The sequence below is a fragment of the Oculina patagonica genome, chromosome 1 (genome assembly GCF_052425735.1).
Source record: "Oculina patagonica isolate OP01 chromosome 1, crgOcupat, whole genome shotgun sequence".
NCBI lineage: Eukaryota > Metazoa > Cnidaria > Anthozoa > Scleractinia > Oculinidae > Oculina > Oculina patagonica.
In genome coordinates this window covers 19,995,286-20,020,885 of record NC_135758.1, presented here as the reverse complement: position 1 = coordinate 20,020,885, position 25,600 = coordinate 19,995,286, and the positions used below count along the sequence as shown (strand labels likewise).

Here is a 25,600-nt window from a genome sequence, read left to right as displayed (position 1 = left end):
TAAGACAACAAAAATATGTTTTTATTTATTATTTCAGCTCTTGCTCATATTCACACCGATTAAAATTAGTCTACAAATTATCCTAAGCAGGTAGCTATTATTCCATGTCATTCTCCTAGCTAAATTTTTATTTGAAATTGCATTGATTCTTAGGAGTTAAAAAACACATTAAATAACAGGCCTTCCGAAATATCTTGTATATTACAAATCCGTTCCTGCGGTATGGGAATTCAAATACAAAATTCGAGGATTAATTATTTATTCACACGCGATTTACGATGCCATAAATTTGCATCAATACTGTTTCTTACAAAATCAAAACAAAATTAAAAAATATATTTTTACTCCAATAGTAAACGCCATCTTGGGTCACATTTTTTGGGACAACATCCTTTCAAATAAAAAAAATACAAAAAGAAAAAATATATGACAACGAAATGCTAAAATAATTCCAAGGGAATTAATTTCAACAAAATAAATGGCATTCCTAAGTAATGGCAATAGTTTTTTAGCACTCTTAAGGGTGCCAAAAGATTCGTTTAAGTTTTTATCATATTAAACCTAATAAATTCTACTAAATAAGCTTGTGGCGTATTGAGTGCATGTTTTTTACAGCTTCTGACGCGTCCTAAATGCAGGATAAAAAGAATGTAACAGTTTTTAAACACTTTGTAAATAAAGATCTGTTAAATTATGAGGTAAGCTTAATACAGAATTCACCGAGTAGCTGTGTCATTCAGCTTCTTATATTATCTTTACAAACTGTAAGAATAGACCATTTCAAGGTTACCGACGCCATTTTGCAGGAGGTGCAAAACTACTGGGGCGAGCGCAAAGTTTACAGTAAATGTATGGAAAAAGTCGGGAGTTTGATGCTCAATAATTTGACTAAATGTCGACATTCTGCAATTTCTATTGATTACAAACTTAAGATACCAGTTGAGAGAGTTTACCGATCAAATTTGAGAAATTAAGTCTCACGAAGAAAGCCGCAAATTAAGATTTTGATTTTCCATACATTTGGCTGTAAAATCGAGCCGCCATTTGCGGGAAAATTTAGAAGCGTTTCTATGAAAAACTAAAAATACGATTCCTCGCTTCCCAGTGATCCTGAACCCTTGAAATTTAATTGTCAAAATCTTTTGCTAGGTATCCTTACTTTGTAATTCATAGAAATTGCAGAATGTCAATCTTTTCTCAAATTATTGAGCATCAAACTCCCGATTTTTTTCCCATACATCTACTGTAACTTTTGCGCTCGCCCCAGTAGTTTTGCACCCCCGGCAAAATGGCGTCGGTAACCTTGAAATGGTCTATTTAAGATTATACACTTATAGTAACAATTACAATAAAAAAATCACAGCACAGCGTCTGTTATAGATGCGTATCGGCGATTGATATTCTTCTCATGTCAATGTCCATTTCCGGTTCCTTTTCGTCGTCACGTGTTGGCTCAAACTGGCCTCCAGTCTTCAGCGCAAATATCAGATCGTCAAAGTCCTGGTTCTCATCGTCATCTTCGTACATCTCATTTACTCGTCCCAGGCTTTCTGTGTCGTCCATGTTCACGAGCATTTTACGGCTGCCTTTTGGCGTGGCGCCATAGTCTAAGTCGTCCCAGTCGCCCTGTGAGAGAGAACAAGAGTTCAAATGAGATAAGGTCCACAAGGAAAATAACAAAAGAGAAATGCCTTGTTAAGGCAACGGCAATCACGGAAGCAAAACCAAAAATTCTATTAATTAAGATTGAATAGATTAAGTGTCTTGTGGCAAAAGTCGAGCGGGATGGATTATTAGCACGCTCTGTGTTGCGCAATAACAAAATTCGCGTGCCATGCATTTGATTGGCTTCCTTCTTCAGCCTGAAACCACACTTATCTTATCTTATCTTATCTTACATTGGTGGTCCAATATCTCTAATCACAAGTACAAATTTGTTACAGACCGCCTTGAACTCGTTTTATTACTTTTATCAAGAATAACCATGAGAAAAAAAAATATGTGGTAGAAATATTTATGGAAGGGCTAGACATCAGTGGACAGCCGACAGCCAAAGAAAGAAAGATTGGGAGGTGCATGAGTTATTTAACAACAAAAAGCACTATGTTATGGTCTAACACAACAAATTACCATAGAATAAACATATCAAAAATAGCGACAGAAATTAAAATGAAAGTAATGAGTACTGGAGTGATTTTACTAAACCCAAACAACAATGTCTGTTATAAACAAGCGTAACGTTTAGGAAACAATTAAGTATTCAAATTCAGAATCATTTTTGAAGAGTTTAAGATAACCATGCTCGTACATGGTAGGGGGCAGTTTAAAGTTGTATAATTTAATCGTTAGTACTTAGACATTTAAACGGAGTTATTGAAAAATCTTTATACAAATTATATCTTAATTTTCTTGTTTAATTATGGTTTACAAAGACCCTATTCATAAATGAGAGCCTTTTCATTATACTATAGGGAAGAATTAGTTTTAAAATGAATGAAAATTTATCTCTGCCTTCAAAAACATCTTAAACTTGAGGGCATTTAGGTGACTTTTTTTGCAAAGCACATTAACTACTTTTTAATGTTATTTTACAGATACAAATTCCCGAGGAAGAAGTAGCGAAATTGTATACTTTGAAAAATGCCTTTATGAATAGGGCCTCAACAAACAAACAAAAATACTGAATGTTAAACTAACAACAACTCTTGCAATCGGATATCCAACAAGGGATCCTTCGCGTCTTTCGATTCTCGTCAGATAAACCTGACTCGGTTAAAAGAGAAAAACAAATAAAGGTTATATTTACTCTTCACATGCAAATTTAAATAATATTTAAACACCATTATACCTTAATTTAACACTATTTCAAATCTGACGGATACAGATTATGAATCTCGATTGATGCGCAGTGTTTTAATTTAGCGCCTCACTTCCTTCACTTTTAATAGAGACGACTGCCATTTGAGCGAGGAAATTCAGTCCATACTAATGACGTAGCACTACAAAGGTCCGTGCGGTGTCTCTGATTGGTCCTTATTATAAGTCTGGCTACGTCATCACTTCGGTATGTTTTGTCTCGAATCTCAGACGTGTCTATCTCATTGGTGAATAAGGTGGGGCGATTACAACGGGATGTGTGTTTACTAAAGCTAGTAAAACTTTGGGGTATGCTGATATGGAAAGTTCACTTTTAGGAATACTTAAAGTTCAAAGACTTTTTAACTGGACATTTATTTGTAGTTAAAGGTTCAAGTTCTGTTTAATACTTGACACTGTATGTTAAAATTCACAAGATTTAGGGTTTTATTTCATGCGTTCCAATACTTGATGGTTTATGTTTCTTTAATGTATCTTACAGTTTAATAACTGTATACGCATCTTGCACTGACAAAATTTAGAAACTCGTTTTTAACTCGGAAAATTCCGAGTTTTGGTGAGTGGGCCCGATTTCACTCCTTCCCTCCTTCACTCCTTCCCTCCTTCACTCGATTCCTGTAAACATTTTAATTGAATTAATTAATTAATATCAAATTGAATTAATCAATTAATCTTGTGAAGCGGGTAGGGGGTTGGCTAAAATGCGAACTTTATCCGTGTTACTTTATATGAAGTACACAAAGGCTTTATATTTGTTTCTGAAAACCAAATGTTCTCCTTGTGGTATGCATTCTTCCAGGCGTAGACACAAGCACACAGAATTTTGTGCTGAACGCATGCGCATATATGAAGTACACAAAGACGATATATTTTCACCAAATCTTACTGAGAACTGGTTAAAATTCAACAAAATTTGGGGTTCGATTTATCGCCGGGTATTTCCGAAAAAAATTAGATGGTACTAGAAAAGAGTTCAATTTGAATGAAATATTCATCTATAAGCCGAGCGGTCATCAACAAACGAAAATTAACAAGCGTTTGTATCTATTCTTGGTCATTACCTTTTATTTTAGTGGCGGCTCCTTAAAAGCCATTTGGTTTAATGAAGCAACGTTAGGAATGAAGTTTTTATTCGTCTTTTCTTCGCTATTTAGGCTGGAACTCGTCCTCCATCAGCTCGCACTGGAATATTATTTGTTTTCAGTTTGCGTATGAGATCGTCTTTTGAACTGACGAGGGAATTCGAAATCCCGCATGTCGTAAACAATGTCCTCGCAATCTCTTCTACAATAATTATTTCTGCCTGAGACTGTTTCTGTTCCTTTCCTTCTGTTCCTTTCTTTAAGTTTAGTTAATTTGCAGAGTCACTGCTAACGTGACTTTTCAAGAGAAGAAGGGTCAAGAAGGAATCGATCTATTTGACTAGTTGTCGCGACACCAGAAACTGGCCAATCAGAAGCGGTCGTTCTCACGCGCTTGGTAAACATTGTAACACGATCTGACAGAAATCGGCTGCATGTAATATTTTTGTTCAAAAGCGAAAACTTAAAAATACCACGACTTCTCTGCTAAAAGAAACCACTTCAGAAGAGTTTGATTGAATTGAGGATACTCGACAAATACTGGTAACAACACATGTTTCGTTTTGGTGACATTTAAAGTTCACCCGCTTGACCTGCTTGATCTTTTCGCTGGCGAATTGCGACGAACTGAAGATTCACTGAATCATCAGGAATCATCCCGTATTCTCTGGCAATTTTGCAGTTGTTCTGAACTGTTTCTACCTCGGCAACAACTTTCAACTTGAACGTTTCGTTGTTATAAAACCAGTAGCTTTTCGCATGATGATCGATAACTGCTTAATTCTTCTGAAGAATGCGTGATTGTTAAGTTTGAGAAGGGATTCTGAACTCAAGTGAATGTTTTGTCACGCTTGTGTACGGTTCTATTCAGTAAATTCATTCTTTGTCAGTGATTTGTTGTTTTTCAATTACATAGTTGTAATTTAACGATATGTTGATTCGCTGCATGTGGACTGTTTTATAGCTTAAAGGAAAAATTGGGTCTAGCTTATAGCTGAGTGATTTGGGTTTATTTTTTGTCAGTTTAACTGGTTCCAAAAACTAAAAGTCTAGGGTTTCGGCTTATAGCCGAACAAGAACTGCAAGCAGTTTATAATCGTGCGGGTAATGTTTGACCACCTGACCTCTTTCAGTGCTTTGGCTTAAAGGCACGGCGCCGCACAGTAAAATCTTTAGAAAAGCCGGTCACTTGAGAAACACACAAGTCGTGTTTGCGTTAGTCACGGAGTGAACGTGACATGAATTTCCTTTACCACGTCATCTTTTGCTTTTTAAAACCACATGCCTAGCCGGAAAAATGCCTGCTTACGCATGCAAATATTTATTTTGTTCCGAATGTTCAATAAAATAAACCCAAACCAGTTCATTTAAAAGAAAGCCAAATCACGCCAAAATAAAAAGTAGACTAAGGCCATCCCATTGTGTTTCTCCGTTCACAGGCGGCCCAATTCCCAAGCGCACTATGTGAATTATTCATAAAGTTTTAGCGAACGTGACCCTTGCCTTTGAGCGGTGTTGTGTTACAAAGATGCGATTTATAAGGGTTTGTATGGGAACTCAACGATTTTCTTTCAAAAAGAATAATATGTAATGTTTCGCTAATAAAATCGACTAACCTTATTGCCTTGTTGTATTCTTTGTTATTTGTCCGCTTCTCAGGCCATTTTGAAGCGTTTTCGGTGAGTTAGCGCTGGCTGGTGGTTTATAGTGGAACACCACCAGCCAGCGCTATCTCACCGAAAACGCTTCAAAATGGCCTGAGAAGCGGACAAACAACAAAGAATACAACAAGGCAATAAGGTTAGTCGATTTTATTAGCGAAACATTACATATTATTCTTTTTGAAAGAAAATCGTTGAGTTCCCATACAAACCCTTATAAATCGCATCTTTGTAACACAACACCGCTCAAAGGCAAGGGTCACATACGCTAAAACTTTATGAATAATTCACATAGTGCGCTTGGGCCGCCTGTGCTCCGTTTAGCGTCTTCCGACAAGCTTTTGGTAATTCCCCTGGCGCGATGACGTGTATCCCGTGCTTTGACACATTCTTGCTGAGCTTGCAACTTACGTTTCGATAACGTTTCGATTCTCAAAATACCGTAAACTCAAAACAAAAATTGGGATATCCAGAAAATAAGTCGTCGTTTTGCAATATTTAACACGTTCCGGGTAAATTGTTAGACTTGTACTCGCTCCGAGCCAAACGCTTGAGTAACACAACAATAAATATTTCACACAAACAGAGCGCAGAGTATTCAAACTGAAAATAGGTGAATGATTATTTATAGCTACAAGCGAGAGATCGCGTGACATGAGTCTGATGCATGATGTAGTGGTAGTTTTAAATAGCTTGGACATGTCCAAGCGGTCTTTGTTTTCGCTATGTGATATATTCAGCCCTCTCTTCTTGTAAAATATGGAATGAAACGAAATTATACATTTCAGAGAGCAGAGTGTTCATGTTAAACGCGAGTGATCGGCTGATCGCTATTAAATATTAAATCTTGCGTGACCGTGACAGAAGAGCCGGCTGGGCCGCGTGGGTCTGGATCGATTTACCGACAAAAAAAAAAAAAAATTCCGTGCAGATTATGAATCGGGCCCAGGCCCCGCCCGATTAATAAATACGGTACATGCATGCTTAACTACCAGCCGAAATATTGTATTAATGTCAGTTTTCTTGAAATAGACCAAAACTTATTTTTTCTAATGATATTATTATTTTGCCTAACCTTCAAAAACAAAAAGGAAAAGTAAAAAGGAAAAAAACAATTTGCAACCGATGGGAACTCTATCACTTGCCCTTTCGGCCTGCTCTCGATGAGCAGCTAGATGACAATGAAACTAAGTGAAGTGAACTGAATTGTGGAAAGTTAAACATCATTTGTTTTAGCAAATCTCTATTTGTCAGTTTGTTGTTTTCGATTCTTGTTTCATAATAAATTTTCCGAGTTTAGTGGCTCGTAGCCACTTTGAATAGTTATTTTATTTTGGTTTTGGTTTTACGACACTCAATTGAAAACTGCTCTATTGCCAAAATAACTTATAGAACTATGAGGCGTTTGAAGACGTCTTGGATAAAATGCTAAAACACAACACAAAACCTTGCATAGCCTTACCGGGTCATCCGGGGAATGCCTCATCCCAGATCTTTTGAGACTTGATATGGAGTGCCCAGGACTCCCCGGGCTGTCTCTGAACAAGTCGTCTCGTAGCTCTATGGGCGGTGATACAGATGGAATAGCGAACGACTGCTTGAACACGCCGCGTAACTGGTTCCGTAATAAGCAGTACCAGATTATCACGTACAGTGCCTAATGACGACAAAGGAAAATAGTAGAGTTAATATTCTTTGTTATAGCATGAACAGCAGTGGTATTTGAGAAGTATACCACAAGTCACTAGTTCACATAAGAATCTTATATGGGAAAACTCCACAAGCTCTACTGAAGTCAAATACGGAAAAAGCTCTTTTAAGCCGCCCCCCCCCCCCCTCCCCGAGGGGTATTTTTTTTTAGACCTTTTGAAGGAGGCTTAACAGAAATGGGGAAGCGGGTATTTCAAACCATCAATCATTTAGGGTACATAAAAAAGAAATGTGCTCTAAAGTGCTAGTGCTGTTAAGTAACACGTTTTTGCACAAAACTAACAATAAAAATTAAATGTGGTGCATGAATAAGTACGAAAGCCTAAAATTACCTCGTTTTCTTGTTCAAATGATTGTCATGATCTACCATCTAGGGAGTGGGGGACTAATTAAAAAAATGGAACTTCCAGAGGGGGGTGAGAGAGGGGAGCTTAAAAGAGGGGGAGGGGGGGGGGGCGTTATAAACCTTTAACGGTAATTGGAGGAAATTGTTTTGTCATTTAGTGTTAGACCCTAAGTATAATCGTTGGGCCTATATACCATGGTTGGGTGCGTTTGAGATTTAACAGCCTAAGGTGTTGGAGCCCGATCGCGTTTTGGGAGGCCAATTGAGAATTGTTTTCAACTTGACTGTAAACGATACCTTTACAGCAACTGTGCATATTTATAAATACTTTCAGGTACAGCTTCTCACCAGTATTCCGTCAAAGACCATAAATAAAATGAGTATCCACTCGTTCCCGTAAGCCAGATGAAACCCAGCACATGACCACACCAATGTAATCAGAACAAACAGTATTATGACATAGCGGATTTCTAAAAACAGAAAAAGAAAGAAAAATTAATCAACGTCAAGTTTGGTGAGTGATGTGCTGAAGCTTGTACCCTACACAAAGACGACCGTCCTATTCTTGGAAAGAAATTTATGTATTAAGCTTTGTATATAAGAGAGATATTGATTACTTAGCGGCATAAATACTCGAAATGTTTTTTTTTTTTTTTTTTCGTGTTTTCCGATCAGGAGTCGACCGTTGAACAAAAGGTGGTAAATTCCTAACGATATTCTTTCTTTATCAACTTCTTTACATCATGAAGTCTTTGGTCTTAAAATGTTTTTTCTTTCACGACAGTCTTGTCCTGAGAATTAGTTCACGTGTTGAGTTCAAGGAAAATCACAAATTTCAACACAACTACAAAAACTTTACCATGGTAAACAAGAAGAGAAACAAAGAGTAGATCAAAAAAAAGCCAAAACGAAACCAACAAGACATGGTCTCTAGGAGTGAAAATAGCCAGTTTGTACTATGTACCAGCATAAAATAAGTTTTGTTCATTTGAGTTACAGGTCATTATCTCCTGGCATTCTGCTGGGTTCCTTAACTCGAACTAAATTTCGTTTCCCTTGATCGAAATTTGGGTCAAATTTACCCCGATAACTCGAATTCCGGTTTTTGCAACCTGCCACCGTTGCTCATTGATAAGAGCAGCGAACAGATCATGTATTTGACAGTCATTTTCCACTCTTATCATAAGAATGTATGGCCGTGTTAGAGTTTCTGACGAGTTCAATTTGCCCTGTATTGATACTGAAGTGTTGAAAAAATTAGTTAAATATCAATTGTTAACTTGGCAAATTAAATATTCAATCGATCCCGATAACTCGAAACCCCGCTTACTCGAACTGTTTTTCGTTTCTCTTCAGAGTTCGAGTTACCGGAGTTCTACTGTACAACGGTACAACTGGTCCTTCAATGTCGACCAATGCACACTTTAGGTAGAAGAAACTGAAAAATACCTCGAATATTGTAATGTCCACGGAATATATCATCATAGTGCTTCCACTGTGGAGTGACCAGGTACGCCTGCGTAAACACCAAGCCCACGGCCATCAGGAAGAGAAGGACTGGGCCGACCACGCTGGAAAGAGCAGCGACTGTGTCTGGTATGAAGCACCTGGTGGAACGTAATGTAAAAAGGTTAGAAGATCACTCTGTGATAAGGAACCCTTCAAATCTTTGTATCCTGGAGGGTCTTTTTAAATAGCTACGTTTACCTGTTTCTCTTAGCAGGGTTCTTACCCTTTTTCACAAACAATTTTCCAGGACTTATCAAGGACTCAGATTGAGTTTTCCGGGACTCCAAAATTCACATTACCCCTTTCACTCTCAAGATCTCAATATTATTTCTCCTTACCGTCTGTACATTTCTTGTAATGTTAGTTCTGAGAATTCAGTTGTTACTTGAGTTTAACAGACTTCCAGAACTTTCCAGGACAGGTAGTCTTTTTCCAGGACTTTCCAGTCCTGAAAAGTGCCACAATAAAATTCCAGGACTTTCCAGGTTTTCCAGGACACGTACGAACTCTGTCTTACCCCTACACATGACATGGGGCAGGTCAGAACCCTAGTTATTCCCGGCCCCGACATGTTTTCAAATCTCCGTTTTCGTTCGAGACGAAACGTAATAAAATATTTTTGCTCACACTAATCGAACGGGGTCTAATGTACAGTTGAATCTCGATAACTCGAACCTTCAAGGGAAATCGAAAAAGTTCGAGATATCGGAAGTTCGAGTTATCGAGGGTAAAATTAGTAAGAAAACGACCTGATGGGGAATCGGAAAAGGTTCGAGTTTGCAGGAAGTTCGATTTATTGAGGATTCGAATTATCGAGATTCAACTGTATGTGTCTAAAAGTACAGCGAATCAGGATTTAGGTTATTCCTGACACGAGTTACAATTGGAATATGCGTCATCGTTTTCATAAGGCTCCACTCTCCCTCGTTATGAGCCAAAACCACAGAGCTCCATTTTCAAATCTTCGGTTTTGATTTAAAAGATTGTCGTTTTCACCGCTTTAGTTTGGACGATGGGCTTGCAACCTATATAAACATGTGCGTTCTCAAATTAAAACCCTATAAATGTTGGCAGGGTCCATACTTACATGTCTCCATTGCTGTGTACGTCGGCGTAAGCCTCAGTAAACTCCCACCCGATGGCCAGGTGAGTAATGAGAATATATAGCACAATGATCAGAACAGGTAGCCCTGTGGTAAAAAAACACATCGAACGTTATGATCCCGATAGCTTCTCAAAATTCGCAATGACGACATTTTCACCAATGTAATGTACTGGCAACCCTATTTAGTTATGTAATGTAGAGTACTTTGACTACACAACCTTTTCTCCCTTGGTGTCGACCTGCGTTTTCTCCTCACTAGTTTCTATGCAATGCTTATGCTTTAATTTGAGAGAATTTAGATTTGGTTACGTCCCTGTCAATGGAATAAGTGGCGAGGAATCGCTGAAGTCCTGTGTGTCATTAAGGCACTATTGGGGCTGATGATGCATATGAAGGACATCTAATCGTCTTGTTTCTTCTCTTGACCTGAATGTTTGTCTACGTTTTCACATCTTTGGGAGAGGTTCGAGCGGTTTTCAATTAAGCAAATGCGAATTCTTTGGTTGCCACAGACATGAATTTCCAAATTTCTTTGACTTTTCCCTGATAAAAATAAAATTTCCCTGACCAAATAAATTCAAAATGTCAGATCAGTATAAAAGCAGCCTCCAGCCCCCACTTCCAAGAAAAAAAAACGTATCGCTGAGATCACATTGACCTGAAATGTTTCTTCCAGGAATCAATTGTATTAAATCAGCGGTGTTATATTTCAATTTTCCCTGACTATTCTTCAAAATGTCAATTTTCCCTGACTCAAAATAAAATTCCCTGCCCTTGAGGAATTTTTATTTTTTCCTGACCATTTCCTGACCTGTGGCAACCCTGGATTTATTTTCTTGCTCGAGTGAGAATCGATCCATGACTTGATGGTTGTTAAGACTTTAAATTTGAGAAACGGTGATAGGCCTAAAAATATTTTCTTGCTTTTCTAAGATTTCACACTCACCCCATCCCAGGCCGAAGAACATAACAAGTTTCCTGTCCGTGTGCTCGTCATTAAGAACGAAAACACGCCAAAGATTCCATGCCTGAAAATAGAGCAAGCGAGAAAGACGTTTGAGCGTTAAAATAAATATTAAGCAAAATAAGTCAAAGCTTTTAATTATACATTTATAAAACAAAACGGGAATTTAAAAACATGTAAATGATGAAGTATCGAAGTAAGCACAAGCTGTAAGCGAGTGTTTTTTTACATTTCTCAAGTGTTTACTTATGAGCAGAGTTTTTTTTATGAAAGTATGAAACATCACTTTGGCTTCTCTGTAGTTTGATAAGTGACCGAAACAACAAACAATGCTTAATGTATTTTTTAATTTGAATGAAAAAGATTTTTTAAACCAATCCGCCCTTATGTAAAATCCAATAAAATGACAATAAAATTTAAAATGGTGTGTAAGTGAACGGTAACCCCATCCCACATGCGTTACAACATCACCCAAAGAGAGCCCTTACCTCAATAAACATCCAAGAAAACTGACAAAGAAAGAAGTAATGAATAAACATGCCAAGCACGGAACAACGGGTTTGTTCTTCAACCAGTGTGGGACTCAGGTAAGCACCCAGCACAAACATCAACTGAAAATTAACAAGGCAAAGAAAATTAAAACTTCAAATATTACTTCATCAAACTCATTAATGTGTCATCAAGTGAAAACAAAGGAAATCAAAGCCGTGACGTTGGTTTGGATATGTGATTTCAAATGACATAGATTTTTACGATTTTATTTCTCCATTTATTCCTTAGTTTTAGTTTCGATTGAGAAGATGTATCAAACACTCGAGGGAGTGTTTCATCACATTTTTAAACACGTCAAAGTTCGTCAAAAATACTCCGCTGCGTGTCGTATTTTAACTCTCTTCTCGGTGTTTAGAAATGTGATGAAACGACCTCTCTCGTGTTTGTTTCCTAAATCATCAATAGCAAGTATAAACAATCTTGAGGACATGCACCTGAGCCATCATGCAGGCGAAGAACAAATGCATCAGCAGCTTGGCAGCAAACATGTTCTCAACAGAACACAGATGATGAATAAATATGGCTACGAAGAATACCCCCTGATAAGAGAAAAGAAAGAACTCAATTAGATTTTGCCGTTAGGAAAACGAAAATTCGCGCACAAAAATGAGCCAACCCAATTGCCGCGTAAATTTCCTTACTTATATCCACAAATTTCTTTTTTAATGAAAATGACATGTTCAACATGACACGGGTGTGGGACAAAGAACAGTCCCAGACGAAAATCGAACCAATGGACTCCTAGATACTGGTTGGGCTGAACTACGAAACTCGTGGTGAGCTGGGCTATTTGAGTTAGTTCCGCGGATATCTTGGTACATGTAGAGTGTATCTATTAGTTAACAACTTTCTTGTTTTCGTCTTCAAAATTCCTGGTCACATGAAAATCTCATAGGATCGACGATTATAGAGAGGCTCGTCGTGAGGGAAAGACTTTTCCAAGGTTGTATCTGAAGGAAAGAACTACGGTCAAACGCGAAGAACAAGTAAGAACATGTTACTTACCATACAGACGAAGCAGACAATGAAGAAAGCAATGCTATAACCAGCTCTGTCATCACTCTCTCCTTGAGCTGCAAAGTTCGACAGATGGTCGCACTGACACTCCACGTAGTCGCCTTCATCGCTCTGTTAAACAAGAAAACACAAGTCAACCTTCCTTACTTCCTCCAACCACCCATCAGACACAAACACTAAGTTGTGTCACCCCCAAAAAAGTGATATATCAAAACAACTATTCAACATAGTTTAGCGGTGAAGAAAAGCGGTAGTCAATAGATCATTTCCTAATTACCCTTTTAAAACGAGTTTACGTGCGAGACCATCGATATGAAAATTAGTTCCACCTACAGTTCCATCTTCATGCAAATCAAACTTATTTTCATTTGAATGGTTTCGCACGTAGACTCTTTAAACAGAGGCAAAAGGTAACTCGGGAAAAGAGAACGCGTTGCTCAAGCCAGCAGACAGTCCATTACAATAGTAGAAAAAGGATCATCGTCGCACAGTGAGGAGACAGAAAGCAGTGTTCAGTGAAGATTAAAGTACAAGCAATTAAAGCAAAATTAATATTGATATACAGCCGAGCTACTGACCTTTTTGGTGCAGCCTTCTTTGGACCAAGCTGACTTGGAATAATCCCAGTAGACACAGCTTAACAAACAAAATAACAAGGAGATTAAAAATAAGAAGACATTACTGAAGGACAACATAACATTGAAAAAAAAAAATCCCTGACTTTTCTTAAACTGTGGCAGCCATGTGATAATAATGACTGGAAAGTACATAATGCATGTTACTTACTCAGCTCCCTTGGGGGTCACTCGCTTTTGGTTACTATAGATACGGTACGTAACAGGGTTGTCACTGCTGATACGCGACGAGGAGTCATTTGACGATGTGGAGAGCACCTGGAAAAGAAACGTACTACCTTGATCAATATGGCTGCCAATATAGGCAGGATTGTAGGAGAGGGAAAAGGGGGGACCCTTGCCCCTATATATTTTGTGCTGTATGTTTCTATACAATAAGACGGCGTCAAAAAACGGCTCACAAGATTGCTAGAAACTGGCATCAGATTCTGAATACAACATTTTTGCGTGCATGCGTGGGGAAAAGTTTCAACACTTATGGAAAGAGAAGGTTCAGGATCCGAAAGAGATCAGAAAACTACCTTAGAAAGCTATCTAGAAAGCTACATTTAGGGGAGTAAGACAAATGGAGTATAGTTTGGGCGCCATTAACTATACTGGAAGAGGACCTCGGAAGGTGTAGCTTTGTGACAAGCCCACGCCACAGAAAAAAAAAACATTGACAAGACCAGAGAAAAGCCAAGGCAAAAGGAAAGACAAAAGCAAACGGAGGACATGATGCATCTACATATGAAGCAAGTGGTTTTCTAATAAAACATTTGAACAAAAAAAATATAAGATTCAAACCTTGTCATTGATAACAGGGGGCTGACCAGATTTGTTGAACCAGTGAGCAGTCTGATAATCAATAAAATGTACATCGCGACACTAGAAAAGATATCAAACAAATCCAAAATAAATACAATACCAATAAAATCTAGAGCCTATTTATGCGGTCAAACATTAGTAACAGCAACAACCATTTGGAGGACATAAAGACAACTTCTACACAAACATTGATACAAACCTCCTGGTTTGATGAAGTTGAATACAGATTTGATGGATACTGGAAATAGTCCTTCCCATTCCTGTAAGAGATTAAATTACCACGTTAAGTCTCATCAAGCTTTTCGAAAGATTGACTTGCCTTCTGATGGAATAAAGCGCATTGAAGGCCATGCCTTCATACAAATTGTGTTGGTAATCTTTTTATGTCGATTCCTTAAAAAGACTACATTGAGCGGAGCGTTTGTGACTTACCCAGTTTTGATTTGCAATCCGTTTAGGTCAGCAGGCGTTCGTCTAAATCCTTCCACTGTTGCACGTTTTCCCTTAAGTGACGAGCCCTGTTGACCTGAACACGGCAGGCCATACACCAGAGAAAATGCAAATGTCTCGAAAACCTTGGAGAGTTTGTCTTGACCCCTAAGAGGAAAAGAAGTAGAAAATGCGATTAATACAATAGCTATAAAGCCAGTGTCCATGTTTTCACTAGAGTGCCGAAAGTTTAACGCATTTGCTTTGGTTTTGCATTACTTCGATTAGTGATTAGTTTAAAATAACTTCGCCACTTTCTCATTTGATCAGAAGTAACAACCAAAACCAATCATGACTCGCTCGCGCACGATTTCCCGCGCTTCGTGTCGGCTACATGTATTTGCTTTGAGGATTGTTTACGTCCTTCGTCACTGGCCAAAGTGATTACTCTGGTTTTGGTTCTACGGCATCCAGTTGAAACCGCCCTATGTAATGCTATTAAAAAATGAACCAAGCAAGAAACTGTCAATGTATATATTTTCAACAGCACATACCTGGTGTCATCTCTGCTGGGATTCAACAACTCGTCAAAGATGTCCATTAGTGTTTGTTTGGCCGTATCTTGCAATCTAGAAGATTAACATTTAAAACTTCTCATTTCTGTTTCAGCGAATCTGTTTGATACTACTTTTGGAGAATTTAAAGTTTCGTCAAGGCATTTTTCTAAGAGAACGCATAAGGGCCTTTACTCCCGCTACTTGTCTTTGTTTTTAAGACGGTTACAATAAATAATTAGTGGTAGGATTTAACTGAAGCAATGTCCAGAAGTAAGCTCTCCTTGGCAAAAGAGCTTCAAACGTCAAACCATGATGCTTCACTATAGCCAGCCTCGGTGGAACAAAAGTTTAATGTTACATCTCCTACGTGACTGTTACTTGAGTTGCCAAAGGAGCGTTGCGTGACGTGACGTGACGTGACGTTTCAAATTAAGACTATTAATTTTATGTTACGGATTTTAAAAAGCATTTAGTGGTGGCTTACAGAGGCTCGTGGTCAGGCTCAGTTCAACCATGAACCTACCTCTTTCTAAAGACAGCACAATAGGTTGCTTAAAAAATAAACTACCCTCTACTCCATTTGCTACACTTACATTCTGTCCTGTAAAGTTGGACGGCTTTTCTTGTCATTTAAGATGATATCAATTGTGTCCATTGTTAACTTCAATCGATCTTCATCCAGCGGATTCTTGATGTTAGATAGTAGATCGGTGAGAATACTGCAAAAACAAAATAATCCATTTCATTTACAATTGGATAATCAAGTGGTAACAGTGAACAGACCACTACAAGACGGACACCTCTAATATAGACACCTCTGTAGGACAGACACCCCTCTAAAGCACGCACATCTCTTTGATAGGGACCTTTCCACATACGATACCGATCACTATGTGCAGAAAAAGTTTTGCTCGAGATTCGCTCCCGTAAAACCGTTTGCCTCTTGGACCAAATCATACCCACGTGCAGACATCCATGTACATTACTGCGCTAAATGACAGTTAGCCAGTCGGAAGCCCAGTTAGCCACAACATCTCTAGAACCTCTTCCTTTTTTTTTACATTCGCCCATTGTAAACACTACGTCTATTGTTTTCTGGGGTTAGGGGCATTGTTATGGCCTGTTATCTATTGTTTTAAGAACCAATGATATGTCTTGTTCCGAGAGGTAGTGGGCGAGCCCTAATGGAGGATTTTGTTTATGTAACAGCACCAAACGCACGTCAATAAGCGCCTTACGTGTTGATCTGGTCATCAGAAAGCGGAGTTTGGAAAGCCAACGCAATCAATTTGAGGAAAGTTGTTGTTTCTTTGTCGTCTGATATAGTAACCAAGGAGGTGTTGTATTTCTCAATGATCCTGCAATCGATCAATCAAACAATCAATCAATTAATTTAATCAATCAATCGATCAATCAATCAACAAATAACAGAGAACATGAAGATTTGAAAATATAAAAGTCTGACAAATGTAACTTTTTAATAAGTATTTCATTTTAGCTGGTTCTTTCCAAAAACTCAAAATTGTCTTCTAAAGATGAAAAAAGCTTCGTTTAAAGACTAAATACGTTGAGTAGTTTTAAAATTAGGGCAAAAACTAACGTAAATTAACAGCATAACACATTTCTCCTTTCCTACTGCCGGCGATTTGAATTAAAGCAGTGACACATGGTGAATTCACAGCCAGCCGGCCATTTTGCCCATGCCATAGGGCACAAAATGTCAGGTTTAGAGAAATATAACTTTACGCTTTTGTTAATTAACAGCAATATCATTACTCATTAGGTTATGGAATCTGTACGGCCTACTTCATGAGCTTCATGTTAAAGTAAAGATAAATAGCACAAGCCAAAAAAATTAAAATAACAGGAAAAAGATGCTTACTTTGCCCCTCCAGTAGCGTTGAGCAAAACAACCTCAAACGCTTTTGGGTATGCCGTAACGGACGCCTTTCTGGGAGTTAAAGTGATGGTGATAAACTGCGAAGTCTAAAAGACAAAATACAGTTGGAACACTCAATAAAACAATTTATATTGTCTCCCTAATGTATACTTCAAAGATACAGTCCCTTCATCCAAAAATATTATTGTACTATTATTTTCGTTATACCGTTAGAAACAACAATCATATTAGAGAATGTGATATTTGCAGTAAAAATTCCAGCTCCAGTGAGATTCAAAATCCTTATTATCGCACCAGAGTTTCACTAACCTTGGGGTTCAAAGAACCTTCGTTTGAACTATGTTTTAAAATAAACAAAAACATCTAAACAAAAAACTTACTTCTCCTTTAGCAAATCTAATAGAAACGGTATTTGGCTTTTCGTAGTCTTCTCCAGCAAGTGCCTGAGAGGTCTCCAGGCCTGGTTTTGAGGTGAACCTTTCAGTTAGATCACGTGTCTCAAAGTAAACTGTGACGTCCGTGTCCTTCCCATGATCCCGAGAGACCTTAAGTTGGACTTCGGTAGCCGTCTTGTCGACGGTTGTGTAACTAAAGAATAAACACAGGCGATTAGTATGGCTATTTCAAAAGTTAAAGATTTAAGTCTTTTTTGTTTTAATTCTTTCACGCACGCCCTCGTGACTTTACTTCTGAATGTGACTTGACATTCCGCTATGGCGCATAGTCGTTATGCTTTCTAATAAGAGTTGCCATATACTACAATTCAAAAAGGCTTCGTGACGGAAGAAGTCACTCTTGAAAAATTAAGATTAAAATTTTTTGACCGTATCGTTCATAATTTTCCAATCTTAGCCACGCTCTTTCCTTTCTAGTTTGTTGTAACCCTTTTGGTGCATTGTTGCCCTAATAAATTATTATTTTGAGGTTTTCTTCTATTTTAAAGTAATTTGGTACCTGATAGTTATTTATATCGTGGCATGCCACTATTATATGAGCAAAAGCTTTGAACTTCAGCGAAAATGCGAAAGATTCCATCGTTTTCGATCACATTTTTATAGTTACTATGGATATATGACGACAAGACGTCACAAACCCCAACCAACGCCAATTGCCTAAGACAAGTTAGCAAGTAAATGAGTGTAAGGGAACGAGGACTTGGCTTGCTTTACGCTTATTTCCATTACCGTACCCAAGTTCGCAAGTAGCCAATCAGAAGCGCGATCTACTGTCCTGATATCCTACGATATCAAGTCACTGACCTGATATGCCACCATATCACGGTCACTTTGAAGTAAAGTAGTGCTACTGTACGATGAATTGAAAAGAGGTTTTACCAATAAAACAGAACTTCGTAATTTAAATTTAGCGGTGTTTAGCGGTCGTAAAAAGAGAAAAACTTTCCCGTCAAAACTAAACTTGAGCGCGCTCGCCAATTGCGCGATGTTTGCCGACGAGTACTGAGACATTCGGACTGAAAAAATGGAGTCGGAATTTCCAAATTTTTCGCTTTATTTTGATTTTGAAAATTTAGAGAATGAAACTCTAAACAAACAAATTAAAAAAGAGGCAGAAGAGAAACTTGGTAAAAGTGTTAAAGACCAAGTCAACACAATTTGCAGTACGTATCTTGCAAGCATGGCTTCAACAAAGCGATCAATATAACCGGATTTTTGGCTGAATTTGGGTACGGTAAATACCCAATCGTACCTTTTTGGTACGCTTCGGCTGTATATCAGGCTCGTTTGGTCTCGCCATGGGTATTTTGGGTCGACTGCGTCTCGCCAAAATACGAACCATGGCTCGACCAAACTCGCCTGATATGCCGCCGAAGCGTACCAAAAAGGTACGATTAGGTAAAAGTATTCAACTATTCTCGTCCAAAGAGCCGCTTGTGCCTCTTTACCGGTGAAGCCTTTCAACGAGAAACAAGGGGCTCTGGGGACACAAGATTTGATTAGCTAGTTTTTAACAAAAGGAGTTTCAAATCTAGCCAATCAAATTTACCGTTTTAAACTCTCGTATAACAAAGGAATTTTAGAACTGTTTATTTGATTGGCTGTTTCTTTTGTTAAAATCCAGCCAATCAAATCATGTGTCCCCAGAGTCACTTGTTTCTCGTGCACAGGCTCCGCCAGCTAAGAGGGACAAGCGGCTCTGGAGACAAGAATGAGCGTACAACCAAAAAAACGATGAGGGCATGGACATCAACTTACATGGCATCTTTGGAGAAGGAGATGGTTCCATTTGGAAAATCGCTTTCCACAACATTGATCAGCGCCACACGGTACTTTGGATTGATAAGTGCTTGGTTACCACTGACAATGCCGGTTAATTCCACATGAAACTGGGCGGCTCGTTCGGGTTTCTAGAAAGCAAAAGAGAATAGTGAGGAATACCGTAAAATTCCGGTTATAAGCCCCCCCCCCCCCCCGCGTATAAGCCCCCCCCGGTTATAGGCCCATCAACCTGGAAACAAAAAAATACATCCAGTTATAAGCCCCCCTCCCCCCCCCCCGATATAAGCCCCCCTCTACCGGATGACAGTACTAAACAGGGCTAAATGTTGCTTTTTTGTGCGTTTTTAACTTAAAAACGTATTTCGATCAACACTCCCGAGGCTCGTTTCGAAACGTTTTTTTTCTTCCGCTTATAAGCCCTATCGAATATAAGCCCCTCCGCTTATAAGCCCACCCAAAAACCCTTACGAAGTTGTATAAGCCCAGGGCTTATAACCGGAATTCTACGGTATATTACGAAGTGAAATCTATCGTAGTTCATTGACGGTAAACAAGGGAAGGGATCTTTCGATTTAATTTCACAAGGATCAATTCCTGTCATTTTTATTGAAGTACAGATCACATCTGACAACCATTTTGGTAACTAAGATTTTTGTGCGTTTTCAATGTCCAAAAATCAATATTTTACAGTGAATGTATATAGCTGATAATAGAACCCTCCTTGTATGGGCATTACCTACAGGGTCACTCGTCTACTACATAAGCTTTTAGTTTTTCCATATCTGTAAACTATCTGCAATTTTTTCCCACGAACTTTCAATTGATATAGATTTGCAGACAAATGTAATAAATGCTTGTGCTTATCCTTGCAACGCTTTTCCAGTCCTCAGATTTGATTTCAGAGATCTCTTGAACGATACGTTAATGTGACAAGGGTGTATTTAGTATTTCACAAATGAAATTGTAGGGTAAAATCGGATTCGTGATTTTTTCCCGGCCAGTACGAATTCTGTACTTTCCCCTTGTTGACCTCATTTTTATTTTCCCGAAAATGTCTACTAATGGATGTAATAAACGTTATAGAACAGTTCCTTGAACTTACAGCATCGTCTTTCAAACGAATGATAAGATCTTGTTCCCGTACGCCACTGGCAAATGTGATTCTTCCTTCAGATTGTTCCACTTCACCACGGAACGCGTTTTCACGAACACTCCATGACACCTGTATGTGAAATCACAATATGTGTTAATGTGGCCAAAGGTTATAATCCGCTAAGTCTTTACAGTCTTAACCCTCTATGACTTAAATTTGGCATCTTTTTTTAAGGCGTTGTTTTCTTCAGTGTGAAGATAATATTGTACACGTGAAATAAAGTAATACAGCTCTTTTAAACGGCTAAACTATGTGCAGAAACTTGTAATGATCTATTGCAAATCTGTGAATTTGATTAGCTATGCTTATCTGCTATTTTCAAACAGTTAGTTTGCGAGCTTGTGGTTTATCGCAGCCAAAGTCTTATTTTTAACTATAAACGCAAGAAGGCACAAATACACAAGACATTCGAAGACCAATAACTCGAAGAGCTCTAAAGTACGCCTGTTTGTGAACCATGTGTGCATGACTGGTCTGGCGAGAATTAAGCCTCTTTCACAGACGTTACTTTCTTTCGTCACGCAATCTTTCATCCATCAGGCAAGAAAGATTGTGTCACAAAGGAAACGAATGCCGCGCTGCAGACTAGTGAAGTCGTACTATAGGATCTTCTTGTGAAGCAGCAAAAGGAAAGGTTGCTTTGCTTAAGTGTAACCAACGAAGTTGCGAGACGTCCAAGAAGTTTTGATCAGCCACTTGTTTCACAACGGGCTAAACAACATCAAAAACAACAAAAATGTTATAACCGTTATTTAATCAAGAGAAACGAAACATGCTCCGAGCCAAGTAGTGTCATGAACAAGGGACAAAAAGAAAACAAAAGAACCAGTGAAGTTAAAAGACATGAAATGAAGACACGACCTACCGCCACACTATTTGGTAGACAGCCAGGAGGGCAGTCGTCCTAAACGTGAAGAGAAGCCTTAGCGTCAAGGAGCGAAAAAGAGAAAAAGAAAGAAAGAGAATGTTCCCTATATAGTTAATTAGCGCGAAGAAATTGTTAAAGATTAGCTAGAGGGGTGATGGTTGCTAAAAGACCAGCAAGGCAAGCTATCTAATAGATAGCTTGCTTAATATTAAATTCAAAGAATCAAAGAGAATGTTCCCTCAATGGTTAATCAGGGCAAGTATAGAGAATAACTAGAGATAATCTGAAATCAAAGGGATGATTAGCTAGAGGGGTGATGGTTCCTACAGAAGTTATTAGGCAAGCAATATGTTAGATAAAGGTGAGATTATAGGTTGCGTGCAACATCACTGTAATAAGGACAAAAGCTTGAAGGTGCATTTTTCAAGAAAAGAAAAGAAAAGAAAACCAAACAAAATCATCGAGAAAAGTAAACAAAGAAATTGGTTTACAAATGAAATGAAAATAATAAAGAAATTGGCAACAAAAAGGGACCGCAGTTGATAAGATGTGAAAAATAAGACAACACGCGACAAATGATAACAAAACTTTAAAAGAAAAGGAAAAGCGAGAAACACACAAATGAAGAAATTTAAATTAGAAAAAGCGAGAAACACACAAATGAAGAAATTTAAATTAGATATACTTTAACTAAACCATCTAACTTCTTTTCCCACAGCGAGTGCTTCAGTAAGAGATCGATAAGCAAGTCACCAAATAAAGTAACATGGAGCTTTGGAATATTGCATTAACCAACTTTTCTAAAACAAACTGATAAGAACTAACAAAACATATACCAAAGAAAAAAATACCTGAAGTTCACCAAAAGTAGCTTTCGTTCTTTGAACTTTGAGTACAGCTGTAAGCAACAATACATATCATTAATTCAACAGCAACAAACGCATTTCCCTCTGAAATAACAGGGCAAATGGAAGACATTCCCAGTTCTTAATTCCCAAAGCTGTAGATTTAATTTCGAGTCAGGGTGGACATCTTTGCCTTTAAGTCTTTAAAGAAGCAATTTGTTTGCTTAGTTAGTAAGTAAAAATTTATTTAAGCAGGGTAGCTCACTCAGCTCGTAGGCTGTATACAGAGGGGCCTTCCTCTAAAAACTTTACATAAAAATTTAAAAAGATAAAAACACTCAGGTAGTAAATTACAATGATATTTACAAAGAAGGCTAAAAGAAACATTACTAGTGATTACTTAACCTTCTTGCGCGAGAAATCTGCGAATCTGAAATGAAATTCTTATTTCTTTTGGATTCAGTTGACCTAATAGTTTGAAGTAATTATTAAAACAAGAGCAGTGAAATGTTAAACGATCTTTGCATACCCTCCCTGGCATTATCTTCATCAATTGTTGTAGTCTCTGATCCTGGCACAAAACCGATCTCTCCGTTCATTAAATCATTGCCTTGAATGATGATGGTGGCCCAAGACTAAAATACAGATCAATGTTGTTAGAATACCCATAGTCAGTCACATAGAAAAAATTGCACGAGGTTGTAGCAATACAGATTGTTGATTAGATAGGCGGCTGTATTGAACCAACCTTAGGAAAAACAAGGGAATGGCGGCGAGGGAATGGGTAGGAAACGAGAGCGAACTCCACTTCCTCTTCCTCTTTCCAAACGTTCGTTTTACCTTGGACAATCAACTGATCTTAATTTTCGCAGTGGCGCTGCAGTAAACTCAGTTTAGAAACCGTCGTAATAAAAAAGTTGCGTCACAGTTGGTGCACAATAAATAGTTCGCCGAAAATGTTTGTTAATAGTGCACCTTAGTCTTTGCCAATCTTTGCCGTCTTTGTTAATTCGGTTTACAATAACTTCTACTGTGCTACCTTACTTTAGTAGAGGTTTATTTTGACATTTATTCGAATCGGACGCAATAATTTATATCGCAAAAAAATTCAAACTCTGAAAAAGTGTGTAAGGCTTACCTGGATTCCGCTATCGGCATCAGTGGCAACTCTGGCACCACCCGTGGCGTCTGTCAAGTAGACTAAAACCTGTTCATCAGGTTCGGGCAGATCATCGTCCTTGATCTCAAGCTGAACCTTTTTCACTTGTCCATCGGCTGGTATAGGGTCTTGAGCCTAATCACATAATCACATAAAACAGATTAAACGAGGAAAAGAAAGAATACTTAAAGGACAAATATATTGTTCATCGCATATGAAAGAAATCAAAGTCTCTTCGAGATATCGACGTTTTTGCATGAAGTATGAGTCGAAGGTTTATCCTGTGCATTGTTCTTCGAACTTATCATTACAGTTTCTTTGTAGTTTAGTTTAACAATTTCCTATCTTCGCGGAGGAAATGCAGCCATATAATTTTGTCAAAAATGGCTCGTCCGCGCCGGGTATTTAGGCACATATTCCTTAACATTACACAAATAAACAGTGCAAATTTCAGCGAGATCTGACAATTCTATACTTTAAAATTGCAAGGACCTTTCGAGGCAGTCGATTACGGCAGCGAAATTAGCAAATGAAACAGCAAAATATGCGTTCGACGCTTTGTTTTTGCGACGCCATATTTGAATTGTTATAGGTAGACCGCTGTTCAATGTGTTCAAGGCCGTATCGTTACGATTGCTCCACGAAAAAGCACGAAAAAAAAATACGGATATTTCCGACTACTGTCGGAGAAAACATTGCGCATATAATTGCGGCGTAAACAAATCGTTACACTCAAGCTGCGTTTTGTCTAGGCTCTGCGAGGTCGGATATCAAGACCCAGGATTAAACAAAAGCCATATATACAGTGAATGCTTTCGAATTATATTTGAAGATGAAATACGAAAGAATTTTGCTGTCTTTGACTGAAATTCCACTCGAACTGCGTAGATACGATCGCATGTTGTAAAGCCGATTCATGCAACATTGCTGTCAACGCTAGGTCTCGTCCCTAACGACCTAGGCTGATGACGAAATAGAATGACGCTTGCATGTAGCGACCAAATTTGGCCTAATTTTTAACCGCTCCTAAGCTAAAAGAAGCCCCCATCTCTTGCATTTGTATTAACTTCAATAATATCTTTGAAAAGAGCGAGTTTTTTGGTATGGTTTATTTTTGACGTTTGTAATTTTTAAACGATGTAAGTGCTAGTGATTATTTATTCGTGTTTTAGTTACGCAATCCATTGTTTGTGCGACGCTTTTTATAGATAGCCTTTCAGACACATGTGCGTTGAGATAAGAAAGCTGACATGTCACTTTTAAAATTGTTATATAACGTTTGTAAATGTGACAAGTCACGTTTTTTCCACGAGATCGCAAATGATCACCCACAGCGGAAAGTAATCCCTTGAGAAATTAAAAAAGTCCCTTGAGAGTTTACAAATATGTGGTTCCAAATTTTGTCCACATAACCCCTATTCTACCATTTTAGCTTGTAAACAAGCAAAAACGTCAAAAAAATGAGTCAGAAAAAATACACAGTAGCACAATCGCAACTGCACTATAAGCCTCTTAGACACCAGAGAACGAAATATATTAGAAGCTATCTAGTTGTAGGAGGGGTCCACTGCTTAAAGTTGCTTTATAGCTAATTTGTGCAGCTTTTGAACAAGAATCCCAGAGGTCATGGGTTGGTATTCTGTATTTCAAGTCGCTTTTATAACTGCAAAGAACATTTCCATTTTTCAATGACCGTGACACAATCCTTTTGAGTCGTGGTATTTCGTTAATTGAATGTTTCTGGCCTTCCACAACACACCTTTGAGAAACCAAGAAGAAAACACAGTCTTACCGAGAAAGTCACTCTTGTTGACAGCTCAACGTAATCAGTACCAGCAGTCGCGTTCTTATCTCCTTTCTTCCCTGCAATGGCGTTTTTCAATGACTGTAGGGTGGGACTCCAACGCTCCCCTCCCCCCACAGTCCGCACAAGGACGGACACATCGCCAAGGGTGCCCCTGGTACGTTGAACTTCAAGCTCCACTTTACGAGTTTTTCCACTTGTCGCGTTCTCTGGCACTGTTATACGAGTTGTGCGGAAACTAAACACTCCTTGGGGATCATCGTTATCTTTGATTGTTATACGCACAGTTCTGTTCAATCCCAGTCGTGGAGAACCACCTGAAAAAGTTGCGAAGTTAAAACACCTTTCATTTGCAACAAATCCCTTCAAAAAGTGTATAGTGT

At 38.3% G+C, this 25,600-nt stretch overlaps 1 protein-coding gene across 1 annotated transcript in view; it reads right to left on the bottom strand.

Annotated features, from left to right (window-relative positions):
- LOC144661141 (adhesion G-protein coupled receptor V1-like) overlaps positions 1-25,600 on the bottom strand; it is an 87,413-nt gene continuing 61,813 nt past the window's right edge. Inside the window, exons 61-86 of the mRNA XM_078521850.1 lie at positions 25,206-25,534; positions 23,393-23,548; positions 22,784-22,889; positions 22,261-22,307; positions 20,491-20,610; positions 19,365-19,516; positions 17,532-17,739; positions 17,134-17,237; positions 16,490-16,609; positions 15,845-15,970; positions 15,249-15,323; positions 14,698-14,862; positions 14,465-14,525; positions 14,245-14,325; positions 13,610-13,716; positions 13,402-13,459; positions 12,812-12,934; positions 12,241-12,345; positions 11,743-11,865; positions 11,237-11,318; positions 10,273-10,375; positions 9,126-9,283; positions 8,025-8,146; positions 7,083-7,277; positions 2,698-2,763; positions 1-1,626 (exon numbers count right to left, since the gene is read on the bottom strand). Of these exons, the coding sequence (XP_078377976.1) occupies positions 1,375-1,626; positions 2,698-2,763; positions 7,083-7,277; positions 8,025-8,146; positions 9,126-9,283; positions 10,273-10,375; positions 11,237-11,318; positions 11,743-11,865; positions 12,241-12,345; positions 12,812-12,934; positions 13,402-13,459; positions 13,610-13,716; positions 14,245-14,325; positions 14,465-14,525; positions 14,698-14,862; positions 15,249-15,323; positions 15,845-15,970; positions 16,490-16,609; positions 17,134-17,237; positions 17,532-17,739; positions 19,365-19,516; positions 20,491-20,610; positions 22,261-22,307; positions 22,784-22,889; positions 23,393-23,548; positions 25,206-25,534 (3,344 nt within the window). The 3' untranslated portion in view covers positions 1-1,374. The remainder of the gene's footprint in view (positions 1,627-2,697; positions 2,764-7,082; positions 7,278-8,024; positions 8,147-9,125; positions 9,284-10,272; positions 10,376-11,236; positions 11,319-11,742; positions 11,866-12,240; positions 12,346-12,811; positions 12,935-13,401; positions 13,460-13,609; positions 13,717-14,244; positions 14,326-14,464; positions 14,526-14,697; positions 14,863-15,248; positions 15,324-15,844; positions 15,971-16,489; positions 16,610-17,133; positions 17,238-17,531; positions 17,740-19,364; positions 19,517-20,490; positions 20,611-22,260; positions 22,308-22,783; positions 22,890-23,392; positions 23,549-25,205; positions 25,535-25,600) is intronic.